The sequence below is a fragment of the Eublepharis macularius genome, chromosome 4, assembly GCF_028583425.1.
Source record: "Eublepharis macularius isolate TG4126 chromosome 4, MPM_Emac_v1.0, whole genome shotgun sequence".
NCBI classification, from domain to species: Eukaryota; Metazoa; Chordata; class Lepidosauria; order Squamata; family Eublepharidae; genus Eublepharis; species Eublepharis macularius.
This window is the reverse complement of record NC_072793.1, coordinates 170,489,626-170,513,444: the sequence shown is the minus strand read 5'-3', so window position 1 is coordinate 170,513,444 and position 23,819 is coordinate 170,489,626. Positions and strand designations below refer to the sequence as shown.

At 48.3% G+C, this 23,819-nt stretch overlaps 1 protein-coding gene across 3 annotated transcripts in view; it reads right to left on the bottom strand.

Moving 5' to 3' along the window:
- Positions 1 to 22,367, bottom strand: part of LOC129328667 (zinc finger protein 420-like) — a 39,358-nt gene extending 16,991 nt beyond the window's left edge. For 2 of the 3 annotated variants that reach the window (XM_054977884.1, XM_054977885.1), the window contains exons 1-3: positions 22,301 to 22,367; positions 10,547 to 11,359; positions 4,844 to 4,964 (exon numbers count right to left, since the gene is read on the bottom strand). In XM_054977884.1, the coding sequence (XP_054833859.1) occupies positions 4,844 to 4,964; positions 10,547 to 11,281 (856 nt within the window). In that variant the 5' untranslated portion in view covers positions 11,282 to 11,359; positions 22,301 to 22,367. Of the gene's footprint in view, positions 1 to 4,843; positions 4,965 to 10,546; positions 11,532 to 22,300 lie in introns of those variants that run through there. The other variant, XM_054977883.1, reaches the window with a different exon arrangement.
- Positions 22,368 to 23,819: the final 1,452 nt, after the last annotated feature.

Sequence of the window (23,819 nt, the reverse complement as noted above, 5' to 3'; positions counted from 1 at the left end):
GGGCTGAGGGTTTCCCCGCCCCCTTTCGCAGCCGCCCTCGGAGACGCGACCCCGCCCCCTGGCTGACAATTTACTCTTCCCGCCCCGCCCCTTACAGCGACTCGTGCCTTTCCTTCAGCTTCTGGCGAGGAAGGGGCGCCCCCTTCGGCCTCGGTCCCTGGGGAAGCGCTGGGGCGGAGCCTGGCTGGTCCTACGAGCGCAGGGCCCGGGTCCCTCCTGGGAGGGGCGTAGAGGCCGCTGCGAAAGAAGAGCTTCGGGTGGCGCTTCTTTTGAGGTCTTCAGTGGGGCCCAGGCACCCTCCTCGAAGAAGTTACGTGCAGCTGTGTTGATCGCGAATTCATCTTAAAAAGAACACCCCCTGCCCAATAGCTCTGATTCCAATCAGTCAACACTTTACAGTCTGCTAGTTTCCGAGTTCTCTGGAAGTCTTCCCCAAGCCGGAAGTTTGTTCATGCCTGGAGGCTTTGTCGCCAAGTGTAGAATTAGGCAAAAAATGAAAAGCGGCACCCTCTTTCAAATGCCACGGAGTACCAAACGCTTTACGATGTTTTAGGAAAACTCTCAGCCAGTGGAGAACACACATTCGCCACATTTGGAAGAGCCTCATGATTCCTGCATGCCCTGTGACCAGTTCTCCTGCAGGGCGGTTCCCCTGGAGAAAATGGCTTCTTTAGAGGTGGACTGCATGGCATCACTTCACCACTGAGCTCTCTCTCATCCCACCACCCCATCCTTCCCAGGTCCCACCCCTCAAGTCTCCAGAAATTTCCCAACCTGGCGTTGGCAATGCTTCTTGCCACCCCGTCTCCCTTTCCCAGATCAGGTTTTCCTTCACAGCCATGGAAGCAGCTGCTGCTCCCAAACCCTGCCATAAACCTGGGTAAGGAACGCACAACTGGTGATGGGGAAATGCCTTGGGAACAGAGAAGTAGCTCGTGACCAGTTCCTGCCTACGTCCAGTTGTTTGTTTCGTTTCTTGACTCTTCTGTGCACAACCACCCACTTCTGGTTCTTGCCAAGATTTCCACCCACCCACCCCTGGCTTGATGTCAGAAGGTTCTCCAAGCCCTTAACCCCAAAGGCCTCCCTGTCACACCCAAAGCGTGCAACTTCCTCACGGAGCGGCACTTCTCTCTTCTTGTTGGGCCACGGAAGGGAAACACGGTTTGCATGAATGTGCCTCACTTCACCACCGGAGCCACTGGAAGATGGTGCCCCCAGTTACCATCTTTGCTAGTTGACAGAGAAGGTTAACAACATCTAAGGTATCAACAGAGAATCAGCAAAAGCACTCTCCAACCACTCTCTCTTTCCCAGAGCAGGGCTTCCTTCGTAGCCGCTGAAGCAGCTGAGAAGGAAACCACATTTGGGTGTTTAAACATATAAGACAGCCAGATATGGACGTATTAGTAGGGTTTTTCTCCTATAAATGAAAGATTTGAATTGTTCATTTTTTGAGAACGATTCTAGAGTGTGACTAGATTATTTCTGCACTAAACAAGAAGTGGAAATTTGGCACCCAACCAATCCAAGTTCTCTCATAAATCAGCAAAGTCCTGGGATTTCTGTATTTAACAATCCATCACACATTTCCGGCAAGATGAGTCTCCCCCAGAAAGTACCATTTGGAAATTAGGGAAGCTGGCTGTTTTACACAAGTCCCAGACAGGCTGCAGATATCTGTGCTCCCTCCCTCCCTCTCCACAGGATTTGGAAAATTGTAATGTTTTTCCCTGCAGATGTCAGAAAGAGTTAGCTTGGCAGATTTTTTTGCAGTTGCAGGATTCAGACAAAAGGGACACCACTAAAAAGGCCCTTCTTCATTTAACTACTTTCAGAGCATTTGACACCTGGGCAAGCACAGAAAAGCCTCGTTGGTACCAACGATTGGAAAGGTTTACCCTTGTTTGGATTCTCAGAGGAACATGAGCCTTTGTTTATTTAAAACATTTATTAGCCTCCTTTCCATCTCATGGAACTCAAGACGGCTTACAATATAAACTACAAAGTAAATATTAAAACGTATCAAAACCAATTTAAAATCATACTTTTAAAACACCAGTAAGTAAATACTAGCTAATCAGAGGTCATATTGAATGAAAAGTCTTCAGTTGCCTCCTGAAGATCAACAGTGAGGGGGCCAGGTGAACGTTGTGGAGATTGTTCCATAGTCATGGGGCTGCCACTGAAAAGGCCCTCTCACCAATGACACTTCTCTGGTTGATGGAACAATGAGGAGGGCCTCTCCCTGTGATCGTAACTCCTGGACAGGCATGGATAAGAGAAGTCGTTCTTGCAGTTACCTTGATCCAAAGCCATATAGAGCTTTAAAGGATAGAGCCAACACATTGAATTTCGCTCAGGAGGGATTAGCAGCCAGTGCAATTGCAGAAATACTACGGTCTCATAGTCCCGGTAGTTGGCTCCAGCCAGCAGTCTGGCCGCAGCATCCTGCACTAGCTGCACTCTTCATGAGTATCCCCAAGTACAATAGTTCAGTCTAGATGAAACGAGATGCACTTATGAGGTTTCTTCCCTATATGGATTCCTTAATGATTAAGGATTAAGGAGGGCGAAGCTTATCTTGAACCTCCTTCCAACCTCACAGCACACGCTTGCTTTCTTCCCCATGAGATCTATCTGAGGTTTCACTCTGGGCTAAAGCTCTTTCCACAGTCCCAGCATTTGCACTGCTTCTTCCCAGTTTTACTTGTTGTTGTTGAGTTGCAGTAAAGTTCCTGTGCAGATGCAAACTCTTTGTAAGCATTGCTATGGTTTCAGCGCTGTGTGGACTCTGTGGTTCTCTATGAGGTGTGAAAAGCAAGAAGAGCTCTTGTCACAGGCTGAGCAGCTATGTGTTTTCTCTGATGTCGTTGCAAGAAAGATTTCCCAATGAATTTCTTTCCACACTCTGAGCATTCAAAAGGCATCCCCCCCATGTGGGTTCTTAGATGCCGTTGAAGATGGGAACTGCGACTGAATTTCTTTCCACACTCTGAGCATTCAAAAGGCTTCTCCCCTGTGTGGGATCTTAGATGCCGTTGAAGATGGGAACTCTGACTGAATTTCTTTCCACACTCTGAGCATTCGAAAGGCTTCTCCCCTGTGTGGGTTCTTAGATGCCGATGAAGATTGCCACTATAGTTAAAGTTCTTTCCACACTCTGAGCATTCGAAAGGCTTCTCTCCTCTATGGATTCTGCGGTGTCTAAAGAGATTTGATCTCCACATGAAGCTCTTTCCACACTCCAAGCATTTATAGGTCTTCTTTCCATTGTGCGTTCGCAAATGAGTATCATACTGGGTTTGATCTGAGAAGCGCAGTCCACACTCCAAGCATTTGTATGTTTCCTTTGATGTGTGAATTACTTCACAGAAATCCCCTCCTTGATAAGGAACGGCTTTAAACCTCTTCTGCACCATGTGGCTTCCTTTCTGCCTCTTGCGTCCGCCTCGATTCCTGAAGTTTCCTTTCAGCTCTTGATTCCTGGTTTTATCTGGTGGTAGCTGATGCAGTTCCTCATCTTCCTCGTTCTCTTGATTATCCCCTGTGGGAATAAAGGGAGGGAAGACATTAGCAAGTGACCTGTCACTCAAGGGATCTGCACTGGAAGTTCTCTCACATTCAGAACATTTCAGTGGCTTCCTCCTGCTGTCCATTGAAATGCACCTTTATGGACACCCTAAATGTACATTAAAGCCTGCTGCATGTCAGAAGATCATTCCGCACGCACGAGTGTTTCACATGGCGCCTCACCTGAGTGGATTCTTTGATGAGAAGTAAGGGCTGTTCTCCGGCTGAAGCTCTTTTCACACTCCTGGCAATAATATGGTTTCTCGCCTGAGTGAATCTGTCCCCCGGAAACAACACTCACTTTCTGAATGGAGGTCTCTCCAAAAGCCACACTTTCATTCTCCGTTTCCCTGGAGCGGATTCTCTGGCTAGCATGGAGGCCTTCCTTCCTTCTCTTTTCGGCTGGCCTTTCTTCTTGGACTGGGGTCTCTTGGAAGTCCCCTCCTGGACAAGGAATGGGTTTATCCCTCTCCTCAACTGTGTTGTTTCCCTCCTTCCTTTTGATTCCATCTGGATCCCCCTTCTGGATCCCTGCTTCTGAACCTTCATTCTTGTCCTTTTCCAGTGATAACCCACGTAACTCGCTGGCTGTCTCCTCTTTGCTTTCTGCTGGAATAAGGAGAGAGATCCAGTCAACAGCCTTGCAAGAAACAAAGTCTCAAACTCATCACTCCCAACTCCTGGAGTGTTTTTGGATTCTTCCCTCAGAGCATCCCTCAATTCCAAACTAAGCAGCCAGCTACACCTTTTGCCTTGTCTGGTCCTGCAATGAGACTGGGTTTATTTCTGCCTTTCCCTCCCCTCCCCAAAACTCCCCATATGGACATTAAAGGAGAAAGGAGGTTAAAGATTCCTTCCACTACCCTTTATATCTGACCTGCTATGGACATCTTCTCATTTTCTGCGATTGATGGTTAAGTACAAAAACTTGTCATAAAATCCAGTCCTGTGATTCCACAAGATTTGTGTTAATGGTTTTCACAGCCTCTGAGAATCAGGGGAGGAGGCAGGACCTCGTCCAGTGAATTAAACCAGGGATGCCTGGATGTATCTTGGTGATGCCAGTAGGAAAGAGTGGGTGGCCCTTTGGTCTCAGTCAGAAGGGCTCTTCTTAAGTCACCAGCCCGTTTTCCTAGAATACTCTGGAGATTCTGAGGACATGAAGCATCCCTTGAAAGGAGAGAAGGAGCCACTACCAAGCTCAACCCCGGGAGGCGCTTGCAAGCCTCCCCGATCTCAGGCCCCAGAAGGCCTCCCACTCCCTCCTCACCCAGCGGGCTGGCCTCTCCATCTGCCTCTTCCTTCACTTCTATCACGAGCTGCCTCTGTTCATCCTCAGAGGGATCCTGGCCTGCCTCCGGGACACTTGCAGCCACCTCCTCCAAGCACACCTACAAAAGCAGAGAGGGACAATGTCAGCTCAGAGGGAAAGGGTTTGGCGTGAGGAGTGAAGTTCTGGCATTGTTCCTCCCAGAATGTTGCAGATTAAATTGGCATGCAATACGGATGAAACAGGACAAGGTTTCCTTGAGGAATACTGAAAATGTTAAACACCACATTACAAAACAAAACCAACCTGAAGCAGCCTGGAAGGAAGAATAATTGGTTAGGCAGGGTCAGAGATACTGAGAACGATTCGGGTTTTGACTTCTGAATGTACTCCAAAATTTGAATAGAAACTGAAAATAAATGATATTAAAAGAAACAGGAGCAGCTCAAAGCCAGACTGGGGACTCAGGTCAGTGCAGAACGATGCAACTCAATTATTATCGGAGCTAGTTGAGGCATTCATATTGCTCCCATTCAGCAGTCACTCCATCGGCTTCCCATCAGTTATGGAGCTCAAGTCAAAGTTTTGGCTATCAAATACCGGGCCCTTTGTGGCCTTGGTCCCTCATATCAGATCTTGGAGGTTTGATGCCTCCCATTTGCCTGTCTGACTCTTGCCCTTCCTGCTTAATTAAATCAGCCCAGGGTGGGGGGCTGCCTGACCGGCTTCAAGAAGGTCCCCACCACCTTCCTTGAGGAATATTGAAAATGTTAAGCACCACATTACAAAACAAAACCAATCTGAAGCAGCCGGGTGTAGCTAGCTGAAGGTGGTGGGGACCTTAGGGGCAAGTGACCATGTCCTTCTTGAATTCCAGTTGCTGTGGGGAGCCAAGGAAGTTCGTAGCCAGACTCTTGGGTTAGATTTTCGTAGGGGCAACTTCGATGAACTCAGAGTCTTGATGAGAGTCATTCTGTGGGGAAGTGTGCTGGAAGGGAAAGGAGCGAGTGAAGGGTGGGCCCTTCTCAAACACGAGCTGTTGCAAGCTCAAGCCCTCACTATCCAAGCAAGACGGAAACATGGTAAGGGCTCCAAGAAACTGATGTGAATGCACAGAGAGCTCCAGAATAAGCTAAGGGAGAAAAAGGAAATGTTCAGGGAATGGAGAGAAGGACAGACCTCTAAAGAGGAGTATATGAGGGTTACTAGGTACTGCAAATCAGCCATAAGAGAGGCCAAAGCTCAGTACGAGATGGTCTGGCCAGGAGGGCTCGCTACAATAAGAAAAACTTCTACAGATATGTGAGAAGCAAACACAAGGTAAAAAAGGCAATTGGACCGCTGTTGGGAGTAGATGGAGAACCTCTGATGCAGGACAGAGAAAAAGTAGACAGGCTTAATGACTTTTTTGCCTCGGTTTTCTCCCTGAAGAACTCAGGCACATCTAGAGATAGCAGAAAATGTGGCAGGACACCTGAGTGGATAATTGACATTGACAGAGAGGTTGTGGAGAGGCATCTGGCTGCACTGGATAAATACAAATCCCCTGGGACGGATGGGGTGCACCCAAGAGTGCGGAAAGAACTTTCCAGAGAACTTGTAGAACCCCTGTCCATCATCTTCAAGGCCTCCTGGAGGACTGGGGATGTGCCACAAGATTGGAGAAGAGCGAATGAGCGAAGAGCGAATCTTTAAGAAAGGGAAGAAGGATGACCCGGGAAACTACCAGTCAGTCAGTCTGACTTCTGTTGCTGGGAAGATATTAGAACAGATTTTAAAGGGATCAATCTGTAAGCATCTGAAGGACCGCTCAGTGATCCGGGGAAGTCAGCATGGTTTTGTTCCTAACAGGTCTTGCCAGACCAACCTGGTTTCCTTCTTTGATCGAGTGACCAGCTTACTGGATCGGGGGAACTCTGTTGACGTGATTTATCTGGATTTCAGTAAAGCTTTTGATAAGGTCCCCCATGACATTCTGATAGGCAAACTGGAAGACTGTGGAGTAGACTATAGGGCAGTTCGGTGGATAGGGAACTGGTTGGAGGACCGCACTCAAAGAGTGGTGGTCAACGGCATTTCATCAGATTGGAGGGAGGTGTCCAGTGGGGTGCCGCAGGGCTCGGTTTTGGGCCCGGTGCTTTTCAATATTTTTATCAATGATCTGGATGAAGGAGTCGAAGGGCTGCTCATTAAATTTGCTGATGATACCAAATTGGGAGGAGTAGCAAACACCCAAGAAGACAGAATTAACATTCAACAAAACCTGAATACTCTGGAGAAGTGGGCAGCTGTGAATAGGATGCAGTTCAACAAAGGCAAGTGCACAGTATTACATCTGGGCCACAAAAAGGGGAAGCACAAATACTGGATGGGGGATACACTTCTGGGCAGTAGTATATGTGAAAGGGATCTTGGGGTAAGAGTGGACTGTAAACTGAATATGAGCAGTCAGTGTGATGCGGTGGCAAAAAAGGCTAATTCAAACTTGGGTTGTATCAAAGGGGCCATAGCGTCGAAATCGCAGGAGGTCATAGCCCCTCTCTATACTGCCTTGGTCAGGCCACATCTGGAGTATTGTATGCAGTTCTGGAGGCCTCACTTCAAAAAGGATGTGGCCAAAATCGAGCGGGTGCAGAGGAGAGCGACGAGAATGATCAGGGGTCTGGAGTCTGAGCCCTACAAGGAAAGGCTGAGGGCCTTGGGAATGTTTAGTTTGTAGAAGAGGAGGATGAGGGGGGACATGATTGCTCTCTTTAAATATTTGAAAGGCTGTCATTTGGAGGAGGGCAAGGAGCTGTTCCAGTTGGCAGCAGAGGGTAAAACCTGAAGCAATGGGCTTAAATTACATGCACAAAGGTACCGGCTGGATATTAGCAAAAACTTTTTCACAGTCAGAGTAGTTCAAAAGTGGAATCAGCTGCCTAGTGAGGTGGTAATCTCCCCCTCACTGGCAGTTTTCAAGAGGAGGCTGGATGAATACTTGTCAGAGATACTTTAGGCTGATCCTGCACTGGGCAAGGGGCTGGACTAGATGGTCTGTATGGTCCCTTCCAACTCTATGATTCTAAGAGGTAGTTATCGCCTCCTTGAAAGAGGCAGTCGTTGTCCCAGCCTTGAAACGGGCTGTGGTGTGCCCTCTCCTAAAGAAGACTACCTTGGATGCAGAAGCTCTTAATAACATTAGTCTCAAATGGTCCATTCTTGAGAAAGGTAATTGAAAGGATGGTGGCTGGACAACTTCGGGCTTTCCTGGAGCTGGCAAAATGTTTGGATCCTTTCCAGCCTAGATATGGTCCTGAAACAGCCTCCTTTGCCCTGGTAGCTGACCTGCACCAGCAGATAGCAAGAGGGCGTGCAGCTCATTGATTTTCCTGGACCTCTCAGCAGCTTTCGATACCGTTCATTATGGTATCCACCTGGAGCATCTTTCTGGACTGGGATGGGGGGCACCTTATACCGAGGTTGTGGTGCTATCTGGTCTGTAGAGTTCAGAAGGCAGTGCTGGAGGGCTGCTGCTCACCCCCTGGGCCTTTGGCCTGTGAGGTCCTGCACATGCTCTTGTCCCCCATGCTCTTTAACATCTACATGAAACCACTGGGAGAGGTCATCAGGAGATTTGGGCTGGGCTGCTACCAATATGCTATAAGATGTGGCAGCATCTCGCACTGCAGAAACCCGCAACCAGTGGCTGGAGGCAGTTTTGGAGTGGAAGCGAGTTAATAAACTGATGCTCAATCCGGAAAAGACAGAAGTGCTATTGTTGAGTGAAAGATCTGACCAGGATCTACAGCGTCGCCTGTTCTGGATGGGGTTGCACTCCTTTGACGGAGCCGGTCCATAGCTTGCGGGTGCTCTTGGATGCAGGACTACTGCTAGATGAGCAGGTGGCGACAGTGGCCAGGGGTACCTTTTACCAGCTGCGAGCAGTTAGCCTCCTGGCTCATCTACACTGGCTTCCTATTTGTTTCCATGCTTGGTTTAGAACCAACATACCCACTCCCTCATGAACCCCTACGTGCCTACTGTGGCCATCTTCAGAGGCCTGGATTCAGGTGCTGTTACCATCCGAGATTAGGCGGGCGGCGACCTGGGAGAGGGCCTTCTCAGTAGTGGCATCAAAGCTCAGGGGCTCTCTTCCCAGGGACTTTCACCCTGCCCCCTTCTGTTGCCATCCTCGACAAGTGGGTGAAGACTTTCTTTTTGCACTCAGTATTGCCCCAGTGATTTGTCCTTCCTCCACAATATGTTAACTGTTGTTTTTATCATTTTGTATTCATTTTAAGCTCTGGTTTTTTAATGGCCCCTCCCCAGTGGAACGGCCTGCCTGAGGAGGTCAGAAGAGCCCCCCCCCCTCTCCTGGCTTTCCGCAAATGATGCAAAACCAAATTATTCAAAAAGGCTTTTTACTCCGATCTTGTAGGGGCCTGTGCTTCACGTTGTTGAATGTCAGTCCTCGAATTGCTTATGTTCTCTTTCAGCAGTTCTTCAACTCTGTATTGGATCCTTGCTAATTCTATGTCTTTGTAAACTTGTATTTATTTACCTTATGGCATTGTTTATGGAAATATCCTTGCTACTGATTGTACTAATCTCACATTATGTAATTCACCTTGAGTCTCAGTGAGAAAGGTGCACTATAAAAGTCTGAAATAAATAAATAAAATAGAATGATGTATTTGTGTTTTTAACGGCTTTTGAGATGAGATATAAATGGTATGTTTTAATTCGTTTGCCACCTTGGTGGCCCCATGCAGGCAAAAAGGTGGGGTAAAAAACTTGCCAATAAATTAATAAATGCCAGGGAGAGGAAAGTCTCTCGCCCTATAGTTCATCACTGCCGCTCTGCTTATCTGAGCAGGGCCTTCTGTAGGTGCTGCCCTGCAAATGGGCAAAATCAACGACTGTCCATAGATGTGCATTCTCAGTTGTGGCTTCCGCCTTATGGAATGGCCTGCCTGACGAGGTCATGAAAGCTTCCTCCCTCCTGGCTTTCTGCAAATTATGCAAAATCAAATTATTCAGGAGGGCTTTTTTCTCAGATAATAGGGCTGTGCTATAAGTAAAATGTTCCGACAGATGCATTGGGAAAGGGATAGGGACTGTAGACTATACTACTGGATACTCTCCGTGGCTTCAAATATGCTCCTTTGGTGTTCTTTCTGGATTGATTAATAAGTCACATTAAATTGTTTATGCTTTGTTTCAGCCGACTTTCAACTCTTTATCAGATTTCTCCTTGTTTTTGAATTTCTGCAATCCGTACCCTATTGTTTTGTTTAGTGAATGTATAGCCATTGATTATACTGCATGATGCCCCTGGAGTCTCAATGAGAAAGGTGGACTATAGACAATGAAACAAAATAAAAAACTTGTAATACATTTAACAACAAAGATCTGGCCATTTATGCGAATTAGACCCATTCATAATGGCAAGGTGCAGGAATCTAAAGCACCTAGAAACCCAAGACCTCTTTTTTCAGGGGGAGGGTCACCCTATCAACACTGACCAAAGACTGACTCCCCAACTGGAAATCCCTCCTCACCCAAAAAACTCTGGACTGAACTTGCAGGGAAACAAGGGAACAGACCACTCCACCATGCCCTGGCATTCCTCTTCTCCCTATTGAGACGGGCAGCAATCTCAGCCCCTGCTCCACTCCAGGCCCTCCCACACTCAGGACCCACACAGCAGAAGGGCCTCACCTGCTTCTCCTGCCTCTTGGCCTCCTGCTGCCTTAAGAGGAACTCCTCGGCCAGGGCCACGGCCTGGGAGCAGCTCTCAGGGCCAGTTTCTCTCACCCAGCTCTGGATCTCCGGGGGCAGGACAGTCAGCAGCTGCTCCAGGATCAAGAGCTCCAGGATCTGCTCCTTGCTGTGATTCTCCACTCTCAGCCACCCACGGCACATTTCCCGGAGCTGACAGCAAGCCTCCCGTGGCCCCTCGGCCTCCTGGTAGCAGAAATGCCTGAACTGCTGATGCTGCTTCTCCCGCATCAGTGCATCCATTTTCAAGATGGCTGCTTTCACTTTCCCATAATCCTCTTTGTCTCTGCCATCCATCCTGTTGAAGGCTATCTCAGCTTCTCCACTGAGTGCTGGCAGGAGTCGCGTGATCCACGCTTCCTGGGGCCACTGACAGGCATCAGCCACTTGCTCAAAGGAGGCCAAAAAGGCCTTGGCATCGTCCCAGGGTGAAGGCTTACGTGGCAAGAGTGGGATTCTCCACTGAGAACGAGGAGAGTCTAATGTCCTGAGGAACTCCTGCCACTGGGCTTCCCACTGCTCAAGGGAACCCTGCCCTGCATGCTGATCGACTGGATCTCCCAGTCTCTGTTCCAGGAATTCCTTCATACTCCCAGCCTGGACAACCTGAGGGGGTTTTCCTCGCCCCTCTGATCCTTCCCCTGATCTGGGGCCTGTGGGGCCTTGCTGCTCCATTTTCACCTCAGAATGATCCCTCCGTAATGGCACCGCAGAACTGCAAACTGTTTATCGCCTTCCAGACTGGGCTTCTCCCTGGAGAGATGGGAAAGAGAGAGAAAACAGACAACCATACACGTGCTTATCTGTTGCTTTGCTGTCCACTCGCCCGGAGCGGCCACACCGCGCCTTTCCCTGTGTTCAAGATTCCACGAGTTTCTCCCAATCACCTCCAAGACGGGAGGCAGCATCCCATCCTGCTCCTCCATTTTGCACATGCTCAAACCGTCTCGCCAATAATTTTTCTTTCAGAAAACCTTTTCCTTAAATAACCACCAGGAGGCGCTCTAAGTAATTTCCCCTCTAGATAGTTTGTGTTTCATTCAAAATGTTAGCATTGCAAAGCTCATTAATCCCCCTTGTAGAGTGTAGTGGGGGGGTGAGGGAGTGAAGGGGAAGCGGAACGGCCATCATAAAATTTGCCAAAAACCTGGATTTTATTGTGGAACGTGGAGAGGTCATAGTTTGGGGAGAAGAGCCAGCTCACCGGGTTATACTGCTCTTATTTAATTACTGAATTTAATGCGGGGGTGGGGGTGGGGGACGGAGATGAAGAAAGATGGTCACTCAACGGTTCTGTATGCTCTGTTTCCCTGGAGTAGCAGACTGTCCCCTAAGCATTGGTCGCGTATTTATAATTTTATATTTAGGGGTGCTTAAGCCGCTCCAATCTCAGCAAAAGGGAACGAAGAGAGGACAGTTCCTAAGCCCGGGTTTGTCCAAGTCGAGTCCCTCTCTCTCTTTTTTCGCGCGCTGATAGTTAGGCAAGGCTGCACTCCCTCTTGCCTGCCAGCACACCAATACATTAAGATATTCCTGGCCGCATCTGCACAGGGGAAATTAGAGCATTACCTGCTCTTCGCCACTGTGCCAGCTTCCTAGCGGCCTGCACAACCCATGCTGAGCGACCAGCTGTCTGGGGATGTGGCACTACGATCGGTATACAGAAGCCATGGGATCACTTGGGAGAGTAGCTCTAATATTACAGCTGCTTCGATGCAGGACGGTTCCCTTCATAGCACAGTTTTCAAACACTTCTTTCCCCCCCCTCTTCCACCCCCCCATACCTACCAACAATTTTCAGTTCCAGCAGAAAATGGAGGGGGGGGGCAAGCAGGGGCCATTATGTGATGTGATGTTGACTCAAGGGGACTACAAGATCAAAATTCCCTTCCACTGTCATTGCGGGCCAGTAAGCTTTGTTCATGGAAAACCGAAAGGTTACCAGTCGGCTGAGATATCGTGGCTGGTATAATCTCTTCCGGTCTAGCGATGCAGGAAGAGAGATTTTCATATTCTGCCATGAAGCAGTGGATGGGTGAATTTCTTGGTTCCATTTGTAGCAATGGACATGTTCTGGAATCGAATGGTGGAGTATGGGTGGCCCACCATAAAAATCTAGAGGATCCATGAGGATCCGCGCTTTTGAAACATGCTTTTGCACTGTGCGGTTGAAGGCTGATTTTTTTTTTGTCCCATTTATGGCAGTGTACGTGATCTGAAATTGTATGCTGGAATATGGGTATCCCGATTTAAAAATCAAAAGGATCCCTAAGGATCTGTGCTTTTTAATCATATCTCTGCACTGAGGCGGTAGCACAAAGCGGTGGATGGCCGAAGATTTTGGTCCCATTTGTGGCCTGGACATAGTCTCGGATTGTATGGTGGACTTTGGGTGGCCCTGTGTAAAAATCAAGAGGATCCCTGACGACCCGTGCTTCAGATCCTCATCTTTGCCCCGTGGTGGTGCCATGAAGTGGTGGGCGGCTGGTTTTTTTGGTCCCATTTGTGGCAATGTAAGCAAGGGTCACCAGGCTGGGCCGGCGACGGAACGACATGTGCTGAGGTGCCAGCGGTAGGCTGGCGGGTGATGCATCGGTTGGCAGCCAGGCCTACGATGCCAACGGGGATCCTGCCCAGATGCCAGGCCAATGCTCCATACAGCAGTAATCAATAAAGTTGTTGTTGTATGGTAGATTTTGGTTTAACCATTTTAAGAATCAAGAGGATCCATGAGGAGACGTAAGTTTTAGAGCATATTTCTGTGCCGTGGCATATCCACGGATTGGGAGATGCATGACTGTTTTGTTGCTGTCTGTTGACTAGGACATGATACATAATATGACAGCCTTTTGATTTTGTCTCTATATTAAAATTTAAATGAGTGCATGAGGATGTATTTCAAATAATCGGGATATGGCTTTTACCCACTCCACTAACATTGCCAGTGGTCTCGGTCAGACCGTGCTACTGGACTTGTCATTGGGTATCTGAATGAGATTGCTGTGACTCAGGAAATCTAGTTCCCCAGCACCAGCCGTGTCAGTTTTATGGGTGTCATTATTTCTCCGACTCATCGCCTACTCCCACTACTTGGAATCCGCCCTAACCCCCTCCCCAGCTCAGCCACCCCCGCAGGGAGGGAGAGGGAAAAAACCAAGTGGTGGAGATGCATGGGGAATCCCCAGTCCGAGGCACAGCAGCTCCTTCCGCTGCAAACTCAACCAGTGTTGCCTGCCGTCGAGCACCAGGGGCAGGCCAGCAAGATGATGGGAGGGAGGGAGGGATGGTGGACGGAAGGGTGCGCTCAGGGAGCGGCCCAAACAAGGACCCAGGGTGCATTGGGAAGCCCTGTCCGTCTCCTTGGGGCGGATTTGCTCCAGCCGCCTCTTCCCTTTCCCTCCCAAATATTTTCCTGCACAAAGGATGCTGAAAGCTGCCAGATGAACAGCCACTCGCCAGTTCCCGCTGATCATAACTATGCTCCCTCCGCTATGCTCGAAGGAGGTCTACAATGTAATGTTTAAAGGGAAAATATTGTCCAGTTCGCACTCCCTCCCCAGCCCCAGGTTTAGCGATTCAAATTGAAAAGAGGGAGTTTCTATGGAGTAATAACCAAATGCAAGCCACCACCCTCCCTCAGATCTTGTTATCTGATTACTCTGAGCATGCAAAGAGTATTTCGTCCTCGCGTTCACAAAGGCTCTTGTCAGTTTCCCCTCTCCAATCTAAAGTACTGTGCGGTTGCAAGCAGAGCGCAGTGCTGAAGGAATTGCCTTGGGGCCACTTTAATTTAATTTATTATATTTATATTCCGCCCTCCCCGCTTTCGCAGGCTCAGGGTGGATAACAAAATACAAATTACACATACCATTAAAAACATTTAAAAACATTAAAGAGTACATGTAAAACATTTTAAAACATAGGGGCGATGATTTAAACCCCCCCTCCACGGGGGGGGGCACCGCCCAGCGTCAGCCATATGCCTGGCGGAATAGCTCTGTCTTACAGGCCCGGCGAAATGCAAGCAAATCTTGCCGGGCCCTTGTCTCGCAAGACAGAGCATTCCACCAGGCCGGGGCCAGGACCGAAAAGGCCCTGGCCCTGGTCAACACCAGGCAGGCCTCCCTAGGGCCAGGGACACTTAAAAGATGTTTCCACTGGATCGGAGAGTCCTCCGGGGCTCATATGGTGAGAGACAGTCCCGTAGTTACGTCGGTCCGAGTCCGCATAGGGCTTTGTAGGTTAACACCAAAACCTTGAGCCTGATTCGGTACTCCACTGGCAACCAATGCCGCTGGCGTAGCACCGGTGTAATATGCTCCCACACCAGTGCTCCAGCAATGACCCGCGCTGCTGCATTCTGTACCAGCTGTAACCGCCAGATCAGGCCCATGGGAAGCCCAGCGTAGAGCGCGTTACAGTAGTCCAGCCTAGAGGTGACCATTGCTTGGACCACTGTAGTCAAGTCACGGGGAGACAAATAAGGGGCAAGCTGCCTGGCCTGCTGAAGATAATAAAAGGAAGACCTGGCAACTGCAGTGATCTGGTCCTCCATCTTCAGGGAGGGATCCAGAATCACCCCCAGGCTCCTCACTCTCGGGGCCAGCGTAAGCAGTGCCCCATCAAGTGTAGGAAGCCGGGGTCCCAAAGCCATCTCCCCACGATTCACATACAGGACCTCCGTCTTCGTGGGATTCAATTTCAGCCGACTTTGTCTCAACCAACCAGCCACAGCCTCAAAAGCACACTCCAAGGCATCAGGGGCCGATCCAGGCCGCCCGTCCAACAACAGATAAAGCTGGGTGTCATCCGCGTATTGGTGACACCCAAGCCTGAAACTCCGGGCGAGGGGGCGCATATAGATATTAAATAGTAATGGAGAGAGTATTGCTCCCTGTGGCACACCACATACCAGTGGCCTACGAGATGACACTCTTTCCCCAAGCGCCACCCTCTGTCCCCGATCATGGAGAAAGGAGACCAGCCACTGCAGTGCTGTCCCCTGAATCCCCACATCGGCAAGGCGGTGGGTCAAGAGCTCGTGATCGACCGTATCAAACGCTGCTGACAGATCCAGTAAAATCAGCAGTGCTGATCCACCCTGATCCAGATGTCTGCAGAGATCGTCCATGAGGGCGACCAGCAGTGTCTCGACCCCATGTCCTGGGCGGAAACTGGACTGGAAGGGATCAAGGGCCAAGGTCTCCTTCAGGAAATTCTGCTATTGCTTCTCTGCCGCCCGCTCAATCACCTTACCCAAAAACGGAAGGTTGGAAACCAGTCGGTAATTGAGCAGGTCAGCAGGATCTAATGATGATTTCTTCAGAAGAGGCCGTACCACAGCTTCCTTCAGCGCCTTGGGAAAAACCCCAGAGCTCAAGGACAGGTTTATAATCACCTCCAAGGAATCCCGAAGCCCGTCAACACTGGCCTTCACCAGCCATGACGGGCACGGGTCCAAGGGGCATGTGGTAGGCCATACCACCTGCAGAATCCTGTCCACCTCTTCCCCGAAAAGAGGGTTGAAATGATCTAATATGGGTCCCGAAGACGGCCAAGGGGCCTCTAGTTCATTTACCGTATCAACTGTGGCTGGTAAGTTGCGGCGGAGACACAATATCTTATCAGTAAAAAAGCTCGCAAAAGCCTCACAGCTTTAGAGACCCGGCCTTGGAACAAGAGAGGTTGTTACAGGCCGAGGTTTCCCTTCCGGCCTTTCTCAGGCCCCTCACACAGCTTTTGTGAACTGCAAAGCATTGTTCCTCGCTGGAGCTCTGTCCTTTAAAAAAATCTTTGCCACCCGAACACAGCCTTCAAGCCATCCCTTCGGCTCTGCTTTTGGCATGGGTTACCCATGCTGCATCCAGAATGTGGCACTCAACCCCAAGTTTAAAAAAAAACATTAAAGGCCAGAAACATCAACACAGCATTATACCGGTTCTTTTTTATTAATGATGATGTTAAAAGTCTCTCTGTCCTTGAAGCGACCAAACCTCCCCCCTCCAAGTTGATTCTCAACAGCGGAGGAGACAGTTAATGAGCCTGTTGGGGGGTGAGGAGCGTGGGATGAATAAACAGAAAGGGTCATCGGAGATTGACTTCTCTATGGTGATGTAAATCGTCAAATACCAACAATTTTTAAAAAATGGTGTTCTAGGGAAAATTGCTAGGAGGGCAGTTACCGAAGAGGCATTGGTGGGATAGCCGTGCTTCTGCAGACATAATTTCTCCTCTAGTGAGGACCCTTCGAGGAGAAGCTAGCTATCTGATTACTCTGAGCGTGCAAAGAGTATTTCGTCCTCGCGTTCACAAAGGCTCTTGTCAGTTTCCCCTCTCCAATCTAAAGTACTGTGCGGTTGCAAGCAGAGGAATTGCCTTGGAGCCACTTTAGAGACCCGGCCTTGGAACAGGAGAGGTTGTTATGGGCCGAAGTTTCCCTTCCGGCCTTTCTCAGGCCCCTCACACAGAGCAGAACCACAAGTGACAAAAGGCACAGGTTGGACACTTGTCAGTTTCCCCCAAGTTTTGGCGGGAAATGTAGGCCGCTTGGCGGAATGTTGGACAAGTGACAGTTGAAAAGTCCATTGGACAGCAGTCGGAGAGCGAAGCTGCGAGACCAGGATGCCTACATTTCCCATCAAAACTTGAGGGAAGCTGACAAGTGTCCAATCTGTGCCTTTTGTCACTTGTGGTTCTGCTCAGACCTTGTGTATAGCAAAGCATTTTCCCTCGATCAAGAGCAGTGTTTTGACCGATCGCTGCAACTGGTGGCCAGTCTGCAAGAAATCCCTTCGGCTCTGTTTTCAGCATGGGACACCCGTGGTGCTTTTTGATTCTGGCACTTAACCCCCCCCCTTTTTTTTTAAAGCTCAGAATCATCATCACCACATCGTCTCATGGCTCAAAAACAAGTGAAGATTTAAAATTCTCTCTGTTCTTGAAAAGACCCAATCCAATCATTTCCCAGAGAGATTTCAGTAAGGGGAGGAGACCGGTTAGCAGTCTGTTGGGGGGGGGTTGGCGGTTGAACAATCCCCAGGAGCAGCGGTAAATGCGATCAAAACTGAGATGGAAATAGTCAAAGCCCATCCCATTTTTTCTTGTCTTAGGAAACTTTTTCTGGATAAAGTTGCTGTGAGCCTGGCATTGCTCAAAGAAGCAGATTTGTTTGTGGTTGTGTGTGTCTCTGTGTCTGTGTGCTGTTTGGTGTGTCGGCTGGGGCAGAATTTTTTCGGGAAATTTTCAGTGCACAGAGAACTGATTCCAATCAACTGGAGCTCCTCAGTCCATCCTCTGATCTTGCCCTTTCATTGACAGCTATGTTCCTTCGTCAGTAAGACCGACCATTCCGAGGGGGAAGGGTTCCAGCGAATGTGTAAACGCACCTCTTCCCCCTGGCCTCTTCTAGGGCTCCTTCACTTAAAAAGTAAATAAACCTGGAGGTGGGAAGTTATGGCATGAGGAACATTTATTGGCTTGGCGTTTCCTGCCTTGACCTCATGATCTTGTTTCCCTCTGTTATCTGTTGAATGGCAGCTATGGGGGATTTAGGCTTTCCAATTTACAAACACTCTCCTTCCCCACGCCTCTTCACAGCCAGCGCTTTACAACAGGGTTGTGGGAGGAGATTTCCCTGAATAGCCACAGAAAAGACTGATCATTCATTAAGCTGTTTATTTCCAATTGAAGTTATACTGCCCCCCCCCCCAATATTTGGCCAATTTAAGAAAGTGCAGCAGAAATTATCGTGACAGTAAAGAGTCCAGTTGCTCCTCAATGACGTGACAACTTCAGATACTCCATGTATCTGACAAGGAGAACTGTGATTCTCTAAAGCTTACGCAAAAATGAAGTTGGTTAGCCGTTTGGGTTGCTGTTGGAATCTTAACCAATTTGGTACTACAAACCAACATGGCTAACTCCTCTTAATCTATGAACATAGACAGTATCCAGTTTTCAAAATAGAACAAACATTTTGCCACCATTGGTGTGTTAGATGGATGTATTGTAAATAGGCTTCCAGTTTGGTGGGAAAGGGTTGGTGCTGTAGAAGTGTTCTGGAAACGGGAAAAAACACAGAATATGAAAATCTCTCTTCCTACATCTCTAGACCGGAAGAGATTATACCAGCTATGACATCTCAGCCGACTGGTAACCTTTCCGTTTTCCATGAACAAAGCTTACTGGCCCGCAATGACAGTGGAAGGGAATTTTGATCTTGTAGTCCCCTTGAGTCAACATCACATCACATCACATAATAGCCCCTGCCTCATTTAGTGCACTCTGAAGCTGCTTTCCACGATTCTCAATGGCACCGGTTTAAGACTCCCAAACATGCCACACAATGGTGCTTTTTGATCTCTTTGACATAAAAGAGTCATATTAATTGGTGGGGGATCAATTGAGGCACTCCTTGTAATGAAAGAAACTTCCCATCTTCCGGCTATTTAAAAATTGCCTGTTTTGTGTTAGATGACCTGCTCTCAGGGCCTCTTTACCCTCTTCTCACTAACGTGTCACTGCAAGGTATGAATAGTCACTTCGGACCAACCCTTAACCCACAAGCCAATACTATGCAATGCGATCAACAGCTACCACGGCGCCAGAGGAGAGATAGTTGCTTACCAAATGTTGCTGCGAAAACGCTCCATGTCGAGTGGCCTGCTGTGAGGCTAGCTCCACATCTAAAAGCCAAGTACAGATTTCTAAGTGTGTATGAATGTGTGCTGTCTGGCAGGAATGTTGGGGAGGGCTTGATAATCACTGGACCATCACAAATGATTTGGGCATCCCAGAATCATAATCAAAGCAAAATTTTGTTCCAAAATTCTTTTTTTGATCTAACTATTTCATTGACAGCTATTTCAACATATCTGTGGGATCAAAAGGAGGGGGGGAATTTGGCTACCAAGTATGTTCAAATGTCCCTCCTCTGCCACTAGCAAGTTATTGAAAAAAGAAGTCCAGTGGTGGGAGGAGATGTCCTGTATTCACTCAGAAAGAATTGGACACGCCTCAAATTTTTTATCCCTTTTTTTGTTTCAATTAGTTTAGTGATTCATGGTACTCTGCAGTCTGATTATGTTTCCCATTAACCATAACTCACTAGTAATCAAGACACCAGCAATTGTGATCCATATAAAATTAGTGAGTTTTAGTGACACAAAAGTAGATGCCCTGCCATGTCCGGACACATGCATAATGCATAGCCATAAAGTAAAATCAACAGCACTTTCCAAAGTGGTGGCTGGAAATTCTGAGGAATTGCATCTAATCCCCAGTATGGAAAGATCAGCTGAGCATCTGCAGTCATACTGTATGCTTGGGATGGGCTTGTGTGAACAGAATCAAGCGATTTTATCCATTCGACTTTGCCTACAGTATGTCGGCCTCGCATTCACTAAGGCTGTTGTCAGTTTCACCTTTCCTGCGTTGTGCGTTTGCCACCAGAGCGCAGTGCTGAACGAATGGGACGGAGCAGCCTTAGAGCCAAACTACAAGTGACGTCTTACACAGGTTGGACACTAGTCGGCTTCCCTCAAGTTTTGATGGGAAATGTAGGCATCCTGGTCTTGCAGCTGTAATGGAGAGCCAAGCTGTAAAACCAGGGCGCCTACATTTCCCATCAAAACTTGAGGGAAGCTGACAAGTGTCCAACCTGTGTAAGGCGTCACTTGTAGTTTGGCTCTTAGAGACCCCGCCTTACAACCAGATAGGTTATTATGGGCGGAAGTTTCCCCTCCGGCATTTTGAAGCCCCCTTTTCACAGCTCTCCTGTGTAGCAAAGCATTTTCCCTGGCTCCAGATCTGTCCTGTAAAATCTGTTCCTCCAAGCTACTTTGTTATTTCTTTGATACCATTCAATTGCCCAAAATGACTCATAAACTAACCTACTATTTATGTGTGGAACTGAAACCTGTTGCCCATGGAGGGCTATCAACAAAGAGGTTTTGGCTGGCCAGCCGAGCATCATCAGACACACTTTCTGAACGGGTGAGGACTGTGAGAATAGATGTAAGCTTTCTGATCACTTTGAGCGTGCAAACAACATTTCTTCCTCTCATTCACAAAAGCTCTGTCAATTTCACTCCTCCAATCTAAAATTGCGTGTTTCAGCAGGCTCTATTGATTTCTCTGCTCAGATGTAAAGGTGTGCGCTAAGGGCAGCACAGAGTGGTACAGAAGGAGTGGAAGTAGCACCGAAGCGGCCATAAGGGCATCATTGGGGGCAGGGTATGAGATTTTTTTTAATTGACATCACAGTTTTGCAGACACCACGGTACTCTTGAAAAACGGACTGTGATCCCCCCCACAAGAAACCCAACTATAGGTCAGGCAGCATTTGTAGTATTTCGTGAGTCACAGCACACCTCATCAGATATTAGGGGAAATGTGAAGGTGCCTCAGTTCCTTCCACCTTCCCTCACCGCATCTGGCTAACCGGCTGCTTAAGCTGGGTAGGAGGGAGCACTGAATCAATTTCGAACTGTTTACATAAGTAGTGTGGCAATTCTCCTTTACTACTGACCGATTCCAGAGGAAGGTCATCTGCTCTGAGTTCCATCATGATCTGCAGCTTAGAAGACGCATTGAAAAGAGAGAGAGAGAGAGAGAGAGTGATAGCAGAACCACAAGTGACAAAAGGCACAGGTTGGACACTTGTCAGCTTCCCTCAAGTTTTGATGGGAAATGTAGGCAGCTTGGCGGAATGTTGGACAAGTGACAGTTGAACAGTCCATTGGACAGCAGTCGGAGAGCCAAGCTGCAAGACCAGGACGCCTACATTTCCCATCAAAACTTGAGGGAAGCTGACAAGTGTCCAACCTGTGCCTTTTGTCACTTGTGGTTCTGCTCAGAGAGAGAGAGAGAGAGAGAGAGAGAGGGAGAGAGAGAGAGAGAGTGTACAGCATCTTCCTCTCTTTCAGAAGCCGGCCATTTAAGGGCTAAATGGTCGAGGATGAGGGGAAGAAGGAGGGCACCCATGGTCTTCATCTGCAAATGGAGCCGCCTGATGAAAGAGTCACATTTCACAGCTGTTCCAAACACCAGCTTCTGGAAGCAGGCTGAGATTTCCCAACAAGTTTTAGCGCCCCCCGCCCGCCCCCCGCCCCCAGCAAAAGCAGCCCATATTTCTTACAATCCTAAACTTTACTCCGTTCCTGCCTATACAATAGCAATGTTTTTACAACAGCGCCACCTATCGGAAACAGGGAAAATAACACGCAGGAAAAACTGGCAGAGAAAGCGGAAGCCAAGCAAAAGCCGTCACTCTTCAACAGCAACTCAATGATGTTCATCGGGGACACTCGCAGCCGCGACTACGGGCCAAGCTACACATGACGAATGACACTTGAACGGCAAGTGTATTTCTCCCTGTTCACTTGCCCTCCACTCAATCCACTTGCCGTTCAAGTGTCATTCGTCATGTGTAGCTTGGCCCTACAATATCAATCCTGCACGTGTACAGTGTACTGGTGCACGACACGTGCTCACAAGGGGATAACAACACGAGAAGGTAAGAACAGACGTGATTACCGCCACTAGCACATTCACGAGTATTTCGTCTTGTTTGGTTTGGCAGGCCCCGCCCCCTCCCCGGGTCCAGCTCGCCCCTCCATCCCCTGGCAGGGCTGCCCGTCCTGGGGGCGCCTCGCCTCGCCTCCCTTTCTCCCTCCCCTCCCCGCCGCGCTTTACCTTGCCCAGCTCCGGCCCCGACCCTCCCGCTCTCCTGCAGGCAAAACCCGGACCCCCAAAGGAGGAGGAGTTGAGGGTTTCCCCGCCCCCTTTTGCATCCGGCTTAGGAAACAAGACTCCGCCCGCTTTCTAATCCTTTACTAGTCTATGGGGGCTTTTAAAAAACCCAAACCTCTACCTTATTTTAATGGAGAAGCTGTATTGATCTCAAAAAGAAAGAAAGAAAGAAAGAAAGAAAGAAAGAAAGAAAGAAAGAAAGAAAGAAAGAAAGAAAGAAAGAAAGAAAGAAAGAAAGAAAGAAAGAAAGAAAGAAACCATGTGCAAAATACCTCTTATAACAATCCGTCAATTGACACTGTACAGAGTGCTAGTTTTTGAGTTCTCCAGAACTCTTCCGCAAGCTGGAAGTATTCATGCACTGAAAGTTTTGTCAGCGAGCACAAAAGTAGGTGAAAAATAAAAAAGGGCACCAAGGAGTGCAAAGATAGCTTTAAGAAGAATCTAAAAACACACATTCACCACATTTGGAAGAGCCACAGAGATCGGTTCCCCTGGAAAAAAATGGCTGCTTTGGAGGGTGGACTGTATGGCATCACTTCATTGCGGCACTTCCGCTTCTCCCGAAACCCCATCCTTCCCAGGTTCCAACCTTCACGTCTCCAGAATTTTCTCAACCTGGAGTTGGCAACGCTTCTTGCCACCCCGTCTCCTTTTCCCAGATCAGGTCTTCCTTCCTAGCCACTGAGGCAGTTGCTGCTCCAAACCCCTGCCTAAAACATGGGTAAGGAACGCACAATTGGCAATGGGGAAAGGCCTTGGTAATAGAGGAGTCGCTCATGACCAGTCACATTCTGTGTTTTCAATTTATTGTCCAATTGTTCATTTTGTCCATTGTCTAGGCTGTTCCGTTGTCACGGAACAGCCAATGACGGTTCCGTGCACAATCATCCACTTCCGGTTCTTGCCAAGATTGCCACCCATCTGTCATGTATGCCTGCATACCTGCCTTTAATGTGTTTTGCATTTTGTACTGATCGTAACTGTTTGCTAAAGCTGTATTCTGTATCATTCATCTGATTCATTCATCTTTCAGTTTTCCAGCAAGTGTCCTTGGAAAGCAAGCTGCAAGCGATGCATCTTTTCTCAGAGACTGAGATGTTTCATTTTGTACCTTGTCTAGTCTAAACTAATCAGTTCCTACATAACTCTTTGGGGTGTCGCGCCAGAATGCAACAGACCCAAAGGGTGGGAAGTCTCCCTATAATTAGTAGTGTCCATTTTGAATAGTCACTTCTGCCAATTGCTACCTTTATGTGAACACCTTGAGCTGTATGGATCTCTAATAAAAGTTACTTCAACCAAGGCACCAGAGTACTTGTAGTATATAAATCAAATGTTACTATTGGTATTATCATTAATGTTTTATACACTTTAAAATACATGTTAACTATCACTTCCCCTACCCCTTTCCCATTTATAGAGCATGCAGTGGAGGTGAACCATTTATCCAGTGCAGACC